Source organism: Hydra vulgaris, chromosome 11 (assembly GCF_038396675.1).
Source record: "Hydra vulgaris chromosome 11, alternate assembly HydraT2T_AEP".
Classification (NCBI taxonomy): Eukaryota; Metazoa; Cnidaria; class Hydrozoa; order Anthoathecata; family Hydridae; genus Hydra; species Hydra vulgaris.
This window is the reverse complement of record NC_088930.1, coordinates 46,425,290-46,434,238: the sequence shown is the minus strand read 5'-3', so window position 1 is coordinate 46,434,238 and position 8,949 is coordinate 46,425,290. Positions and strand designations below refer to the sequence as shown.

Sequence of the window (8,949 nt, the reverse complement as noted above, 5' to 3'; positions counted from 1 at the left end):
TCTTAGATAAATTTCAGTATAAGTAACAGTATAACTAATGATGTTTTCACTTCGCTTGTCAGTAGATATCTATTTAAAGTGAAATGTGCGCACATGAAAATGTAAAATTTCTGGTTTTAAAATTCCATTGTTCTATCGTTGTAGGTTTTCAATTGCCTATTGTTTTATTTACGCATCAGAGCTTCGCATGTCTCCACGAATAAAGTTAGGTAATTCTTAAGGTGTGTTTAACGTTTTTCATTGGAATTATTTTTTGTTATTATTCGTGGTTTTACTTTAGAGACAGTTTGGCAGAGATTGGCTGTCTCCACGGGAATTGTTTATTTTAGAATTTTCTTCAGGGAATTGTTTGATTGTCTATTATTGCTAATGCTTTTACGAGTATTTTCAGAGCAGCCGTTCAAAGGGGAATTTAGATGTTCTTATTGTATATTAATGTGCCTCTAATTTAGTTAGTTGTGTGTTTTCTATTTTGACGTATATTATATTTAATATATTATTTATTATATATATTATATTTATTATATTTATAACTATTATAGTGTTTATTGTATTTATTATATAAATTATATTAATTATATTTATTATATTTATAATATTCATTATATTAGTTATATTAATTATATTAATTATATTTGTTATAATAATTTATTTATTATATTTATTAAATTTATTATGATAATTGTATTTATTATATTTATTATAATTATTATTTTTATTATAATAATAATTTTATTATATTTATTATATCTTTTATATTTATTATATTTAATGTATTTATTATATTTATTATACTTATTATAATTATTATATTTGTTTTAATTATTATATTTATTAATGTTCACAAATAAGCTAGATATTAATTGGATTTATGAACCATAAAAAAAATATGGGGGATTTAAAAAAAATTGATTTTAATTTTAATGTTTTCGGAATCTGGAGCCCCCAAGATGAATGTTATCATGGTCTCGGGCTTAAATTTGTCCATGCCACCTATGGTAATAGCTCCTTCCATATGGGAAATTCGCTTAGACGAGCAAACAATATCAAAACTAAATGTTTTCTTACTACTGATAAAAATTATTGTTTACCAAAATAGGCTAGGCCTACTCATTTTTAAAGTCAAAATTAGTTATTAAAAACCAAGTAATTAAACTGACAATACGGATAGTGTTTAAGGACAGGCCCCTTATGTGGCTTCAACATAAAACGACATGTGATATAAAATTATAACCTGATAACTAAAATCTTCTCACGCAGCCTAGTTAGGCCTATATGCAGGAATAAAATTATAACTTACCATGTAACTTGGTGGTGACGAACTGAAGACGTGATTTGCTCACAAATTATTGAGGTACTGAATGATAGAGTATGTTAATCACATTAACGAAACAACATGAACATCCGTCAGTCTGCCTGAACCATCATGAACCATAGACTCGTAGGTAGGGCGGGCGAATCTATTTATTAGTACTCGCGGGTGTGGGGGAGGAAGCTTCGTGGAGGGCCTCGTAAACAGTCACGGTGGTCATTATTGGCCAAGATGTCATTTCAATTTCTTACATCTTGGTTTGTTTGCTGTGGATGTTTATTATCTTGGCAAGCAGATACGATCATGTTTCAGGTTCATTTTTGTTGTAAACAATTATGATTACAGAACAAAAATGTTGACTATTATAAAATTCGGCTGAAGTGAAAAAAATATAAATTGTATTAACATTTGGGGGCCTACTCCCAGACGGGGCCTGGGGCGGACCTCCTCCCCCGCCCCACCTTCGGTACGCCACTGTTACGAATCACTTCTTGTTACCATTATATCAGAAAGAATTCCACGTGAGTTATGCATTATTATTTACCAACAACAATGTTATTCTACAGTCTGCTAAAGCTACAGCTACAAACCTAGATAATACTTTATCCAGTTGCATTAGAGTATTATTTGATGGATGCAGTCATCGAACTTACATTACAGATGCATTAGGTGAAAAATTGAAGTTAAAGAAGATACGAACAGAAAGTTTAATAATTAAAAGATTTGCATCAGATGAAGGCTTAATCAAAACACTAGACGTTGTTCGTGTTTGTTTGAAGGGTAGAGATCCGAAGAATAATATTTACATGGAGGCATTATGTATTCCTTTCACATGTTCACCTTTAAAAAAACCTAACTTCAATCTTTTGTAACAAAAATATGTTTACTTAAAAGGAATTTCTTTAGCTGAATCTTACCCGTTAAAGAACAATGAATCTGTTGACATTCTAGTGGGAGTAGACTATTATTACTCAGTAACTACTGGAAAAATAATGAGAGGTTACAATAATGGTCCATATGCTCTTGAAAGTATTTTAGGATGGATTGTTTGTGGTCCATCTGACATCGGTGCTCGTGAGAATTTTATTCAAACTAATTTGGTGTCGACTTCACAATTAAATGATGATGTCTTAAGGTTGGAATTACGAAATTTTGGGAATCTGAATCCAGCGTTTTCTAAGGGCAAGACAATTTTTGCTAGCAATTTAAAAATGACATTACTTTTAATGGGGAACGATATGTGACAAAGCTACCATTGAAACCAAAGTATGAATTTTTACCTGATAATTATAATATTAGTTTAAAAAGATTTATTTCATTACAAAGAAAGTTTGAGAAAAATACTGATTTAAAACAACGATACCAAGAAGTAATAACTTCATATGAAAACGAAAACATTATTGAGCGAGCCTATGATCCAGGTGAACCTGGAAAAGTTCATTATCTACCTCATCGTGCAGTACTACGAGATGATAAAGAGACAACAAAGTTACGTGCAGTGTTTGATGGTTCCGCAAAAGAGGGTGGTCCTTCAGTTAATGAAAGCTTGTATACTGGCCCATGTTTACTGACATGCATATATAGTACACTTTTACTTTTTCGCATGTTCAAGATAGGACTGATATCTGATATCCGTCAAGCGTTTCTAAATGTTGGTATATGCAATGAGCATAAGGATCTATTGCGATTTTTATGGTATAATGATAAGAACAACATGTTAATTATTTACTGTTTCCTGCGAATAGTATTTAGAATCACTAGTAGTCCTTTTTTGTTAAATACTACAATTACAAAGCACATGGAAAATTATTCAGATACATTTAAAGAATTTACTAAAAAGTTTCTAAGAGATTTATATGTTGACGATTCTACAGTTGGTGTGAATACAATCAGTGAAGGTATTTGATTTTATGAATTCATAAAAGAAGCTGTAAAAAAGGAGGATTTAATCTGCGAAAATGGTTTAGTAATTCACCAGAGTTAAGCAGGTACATTGCAGATAAAGAAAAAGAGAAGCCTTGCTGAATGAGGGAGACAGTTATGCAAAATTTGAATTTAATAGAAGTAATGATATGGAAGTTAATTGTGTAAAAGTTTTGGGATTATTATGGAATGAGAAAAGCGACGATTTTCATTTCAATTTTTCAGCTATTGTACAAGAAGCATTGAATTTACCTTTTACTAAAAGAAATTTGCTTAGTGTTGGAGCCAAATTTTATGATCCGTTAGGTCTTATTTCACCGATTGTTATTGTAACAAAACTATTGTTTCAAGCTTTGTGTATTAATAAACTTGATTGGGATAATAAAATACCTTCTGAAATCCACGAAAAATGGTTAACGTATTTAAAAGGACTAGAATTTATTTCCAGCATTAATCTACCAAGATACCGTTTCAAAGAACTAGATGATGTAGCAAAGTATGTTACTTTACATGGTTTTAGTGATAGCTCTCAAGTTGCTTATTCAGCAGTTATATATGCTCAATTAAAAACCAAGGAGGGTTGGATGTCTAAGTTGATAACCTCAAAGACAAAAGTTGCTCGAATAAAAAAGTTAACAATTTCACGTTTGGAATTACTTGGCTGTTTGTTATTAGCGAATTTGATGCACAAAGTTGTTCAAGAATTTAAAGACGTTTTAATTGTGGAGAAAATTTTTCACTGGACAGATAGCAAAATATCTTTATCTTGGATAAAAAAACTCTAAAAGAGACTGGAACTTATGGGTCCAGCATTGTGTGTGGAAAATTCAAGAATTAAGTAACAAAAATGGTCTCATATTGAGGGAGAAAACAACCCAGCAGATATACCGACTAGAAACTTAAATCTGTTAACATTTCAGACCAATTGCTTGTGGTGGGAGGGTCCTTTGTTTCTAAAAACTAAATCACACCAAAACAAAGGAAGTATATTGATAGTAATATGGCAGAAAGTATTAGTGAGTTAAAAAGTACTGTAATTACTTGTGTCAACTATATTGATGAGTTAAAAGATGGAGTTCAGTATACTATTAAAGCAGAAAAATTTAGCAGTTTAAGTCAGCTATTGAGAATTTCAGCATACGTTTTACGATTCGGGAATATTATCAAAAATAAAGTTGTTAAATACCAAGGGGAGTTGACAACAGAAGAGATTAATTCAGCTGAAGAATTATGGGTTAAGTTTGAACAAAGTCTGCTTAAAGAGGAGATGATTCTAGCCAGGATTATGAAAACATTAGGCAACAGCCGGATTTATTTATTGATGACCATAACATTCTACAGTTAAAAGGGCGGTTTGAAAATAGTTTGCTAGAATATACAGAGAAGTATCCAATTATATTGAGAAGCTATAGTCATTTTGCAAAGCTAATAGTATTATCTGCACATGAAAGAGTAAAGCATTTGCGACTTGGAGGAAAGTTAAATGAATTAAGAGGTAGGTTCTGGATTCGTAAGAGACGACAAGTAGCGAAGAAGTACATTAAAGATTGTGTCAAGTGTAAACGAGTGCTTGCAAAGACTTTACGTGGTCCTGGACCTCCAAATTTACCTAATTTTTTGAGTGGCTACACATAAATTTGCGTTTACCAATATTGGATTAGATTATGCTGGCCCCTTGTTTGTGAAAAATATTTAAGACAAGAAAATTCTATGTATAAAGCTTATGTGTGTTTGTTTACATGTGCAACATCCAGAAATGTCCATGTGAAATTAACGCCTTCCATGGAAACTGATTCGCTTATAAGATGTTTAAAACGTTTTATAGCTCAAAGAGAATTATAGAGATGGTAATTAGTAATAACTTCAAAACTTTTCTAAGTGAACAGTTAAAACAGTTTTTAGCAAAGGAACGACTTATTCGAGTTGTCAAAGATGCGTTGAAGAAATGTGTAGAAAAAAGTTGATTGTCGTATGAGGAATTAGAAACAGTATTACATGAGATTGAAATGACAAATAATAGTCGACCACTAACTTACATTTATGACGAAGTATATGAACCATTGACCTCATCTCATCTTGTAATTGGAAGAAGATTGCAATCAATTAATGTAAAAACTCAGATGGATGATTCTCAAATTGATAATTCTGATGATCACAACAGCAGATTAAAGTACTTTAAAACTATTATTGATCCTTACTGGAAACGTTTTAGTCGTGAATATTTTGCACAAAAATGAGAAAGACACCTCTATGATAGTAAAAACCAAATGACAAAGTGCGGTGAGTATCTACAAGTTGAAGATGTTGTTTTAATAAACGATGATCAGTTAAAGAGAAATTTATCGAAGCAAGGTATCGTGGAGGAATTAATTATTTCTCATGATAAATAAGTTAGAGGTGCCATTTTAAAGACTTTATAAATGGACATGTATCCTTTATAAAATGTCCACTTCAACGTTTAGTTCCTATCGAAGTAGTAAATATTAAAAGCACAGAAAAAGTTACATCAGCTGAACCTAAACGCAAGAGGATGTCTGCTTTTACTGGTGAATTAAAAAAAAAATTTAATACTTAAAGATTTTATTGTTCTGGGATACTTAGTATCCCAGGGTCGGGAGTGTCGAATTTAGATTATTGTATAAACCAGATCAGTATTTCTTATACTGATTGGTCTGGATTTGCGGCTAAAGGCATCATGGTTAATGCCACGTTTGTTTGTTGTTGTTGTAACAATATTGTTGTTGATTTGGCTTATGTTTTATATTTTATTATCTTAGAATATCTATGCTTGTATCTTATTATAAAATAAATATATTAAACCAAAGTTCAGTCTGATTTTTAAAGAAAACATTTGTTTCTTTAGCTCTAATTTAGCACAAAGTATTCCTTTAACATCTTCAACATTTGATTCTTATCTAACAAATTCTAATAAAAAAATGAATGAATCAAAGCTAGATATACGTGAGTTGCGGACTGCATTACTAAGCTTAAAAAGTAACAAAAGTGCGGGATCGGATAAAGTTAGCGTTAATATATTAAAACTAGTCTGTGATATAATTGAACCATCTTTGTTTCATATTTTCAATCAGTCACTTAAATCAAGTAAAGTTCCGGATAATTTAAAAATTGCTAAAGTATCTCCAGTATTTAAGTCTGGAGATGAGTCAGAACCTTCCAATTACAGGCCTATATCTGTTTTTTCTTGTTTCTTGAAATTGCTTGAACGTATAGAGTTCAACAGGCTGTATAATCATTAAACTGAAAACAACATGTTATACAGTAAGCAATTTGGTTTCAAAAAACAACATTCAAAAGATTATCACGCAATAGTAGAATTAGTTAATTACGTTTCTAATGCTTTTACAGAAGACTGTTTTACGTTAGGAGTTTTCATTGATCTGTCGAATGCTTTTGTACGGTAAATCATTCCATTCTAATAAAAAAAACTGGAATATTACGGAATAAAGGAGACAAACTTACTCTGGTTTGAAAATTATCTTTTAAACAGAAAACAATATGAACAATTTGAAAATTTAGAAACGACCGAAAAAACTGTAATTTGCGGAGTCCCGCAGGATTCTATACTTAGACCTTTACATTTTTTACTATACATAAATGATTTGTCTTCAACATCAAACCTATTAAATTTTATTTTGTTCGCAGATGACTCGAATCTGTTTTATCATCATAAAAATATTGAAACACTTTTTAGAGTAGTAAATGAAGAGTTAAATAAAGTAAATGAATGGTTTAGATGCAACAAATTGTCTTTGAATGTTCAAAAAACTAAATTTTCTCTTTTCCACATACCAAGCAAAACAAAAGAAATACCACTTATTCTTCCCAATCTTTTGATGAATAAAACGAACATCAAAAGGCAAATATCTGTAAATTTTTTAGGCGAGAACTTTGATGAAAATTTATCTTGGAAAGTTCGTATAAATTCTATAGAAAAAAAAATCTCAAAAAACATTGGCATGATCTATAGAGTTAAGCCACTTTTAAATTTTAAAAAGTTTAATTTTTAAAAAGTTTATATTTTTCATTTATACATAGTTACTTAACTTACGGCAACATCATGTGAGCAAGTACTAATCACACTAAGCTAAAAAAAAACTTTATAGCAAGCAAAAACATGCTGTTAGAATCATATTTGGAGCTGGTAGAGCAATTCCTTGTAAACCTCTTTTACTTATAATTTGTACCCTGAATATTCTCAAACTTAATATCTATCTTGTTCTACAGTTCATGTATGAAAACAAAATATGGACTGTCCCCCAATATATTTGAAACTTATTTTAAAGAAATACACCATAAATATGCTACAAGATTTTCCGCAAAAAACTTTGTTATACCAAAATCTTATTCTAAGCCAAATTCTTATTCAATTCAGAATCGCGGACCACGTTTGTTTAAAAGATTCCCAAACATTGTTTCCGGAAAAAAAATCTCTACATCAGTTTAAAACTGATTCAAAACAGTTTTTATTAAACACAGGTTTTATTATAAGTCTTTCTTTTAAAAATAGATTAGGGGCCAATGCTGTAAACAATTCGAAGTCTTTTTCGAGAAAAAAAATCTTTCGTAAAAACGCAATTTTTTAAGTAAATTATTTTTACGTAAAAAAATGCATAAACTCGAAGAATTTATCGCTGTTTTTTTTTTTTTTCGGCCATAGCTATAAAGCATAAAACGTATACGTCACTAAAATTCACGCACTTTTTTATCCGTCATTTGTCATTGATAACAACAATTTTTTTTAATTTTTATTAAGTAGGCCTACTTAATAAATTTTTTTAGTTATTAAGTAGGCTGTGCTGTTTATTCTACTTTTATAAGTAATTTTACATACTCCCAGTAAACACAGATTGGTTCAGATTTGGTCAGTATTTAGTCAAATTCGGTCGAAAAATGGATAAAACGTTTAGCGACATATTATTGACTAAAAATCGACGCTTGATTTGAAATGCATATTTCAAACTTTTTTATACATACGTTTACTAAACGTCGATCTAACTTTCAGAATATCGACTTACATTAGTCAATATTGTAAACCTTTAATCGACCTTAATTAAACATAAACATTTATATTTTTTTAAATCTACGATTTAAATCTTTTAATATATACGTTTATTAAACGTCGATCAAACGTTTACAATATTAACTAATATAAGTCGTTGTTCTAAACGTTTGATCGACGTTTGATAAACGTTTATTTTATTATAATATAGTAATATAGCCATCGGTCAGAAGACTCACATAACATCTTAAGTCACGCGGTTTAAAGAGGCATTATTAAAACGAAATAAAAAACTTATTAAAAATTTTTTTATTAACTCTAATTTAATTATCTAAATAATTAAATTAGACTTTAATGCGTTTTCAAGATTCACTACCTTACAACAACTAAAAGTAAAACGACTGATGAATAAATAATAAACGAGTGTCAGGTGCGACATTTTAATTCATGGAAGTTAAAAAACTCTTATCACGACAATCTACCTTCCTAAATGCTAACAAATCAATGGACTCCGATGTTTTAGAGCTTATTATTGGCGACATTGACACAGTTAAAAAATATGAGTTGCTGATCTCTCGTTATGAAAGTCCTGTTGCAAGAACTTTTTTTGTAAGTTTTATAAACAGTTTATTCATTTTGTAAACGCTAAAATGATTGTGTAAGAGTGGGTATTCATCTTTGCAATAATCAAGAG

At 30.1% G+C, this 8,949-nt stretch overlaps 2 protein-coding genes across 2 annotated transcripts; both read left to right on the top strand.

Moving 5' to 3' along the window:
* The first annotated feature begins 1,543 nt into the window (after positions 1–1,543).
* On the top strand, positions 1,544–3,218 carry LOC136087069 (uncharacterized). The gene is made up of 4 exons (XM_065809575.1): positions 1,544–1,624; positions 1,879–2,131; positions 2,219–2,447; positions 2,639–3,218. The coding sequence occupies exons 1-4, from the start codon at positions 1,544–1,546 to the stop codon at positions 3,216–3,218; spliced, it is 1,143 nt and encodes a 380-aa protein (XP_065665647.1).
* Positions 3,219–3,384: 166 nt separating this feature from the next.
* LOC136087068 (uncharacterized) lies at positions 3,385–4,020 on the top strand. Its single transcript, XM_065809574.1, has one exon. It carries the CDS (start codon positions 3,385–3,387, stop codon positions 4,018–4,020), a length of 636 nt encoding a protein of 211 aa, XP_065665646.1.
* Positions 4,021–8,949: the final 4,929 nt, after the last annotated feature.

Coding starts and splice junctions, on each gene's coding strand:
- LOC136087069 (XM_065809575.1), top strand. CDS start 1,544: ATGTCATTTCAATTTCTTACATCTTGGTTTGTTTGCTGTGGATGTTTA. Junction 1,625..1,878: donor CAGATACGATCATGTTTCAG/GTTCATTTTTGT, acceptor GTTATTCTACAG/TCTGCTAAAGCTACAGCTAC. Junction 2,132..2,218: donor TATTTACATGGAGGCATTAT/GTATTCCTTTCA, acceptor GAATTTCTTTAG/CTGAATCTTACCCGTTAAAG.
- LOC136087068 (XM_065809574.1), top strand. CDS start 3,385: ATGGAAGTTAATTGTGTAAAAGTTTTGGGATTATTATGGAATGAGAAA.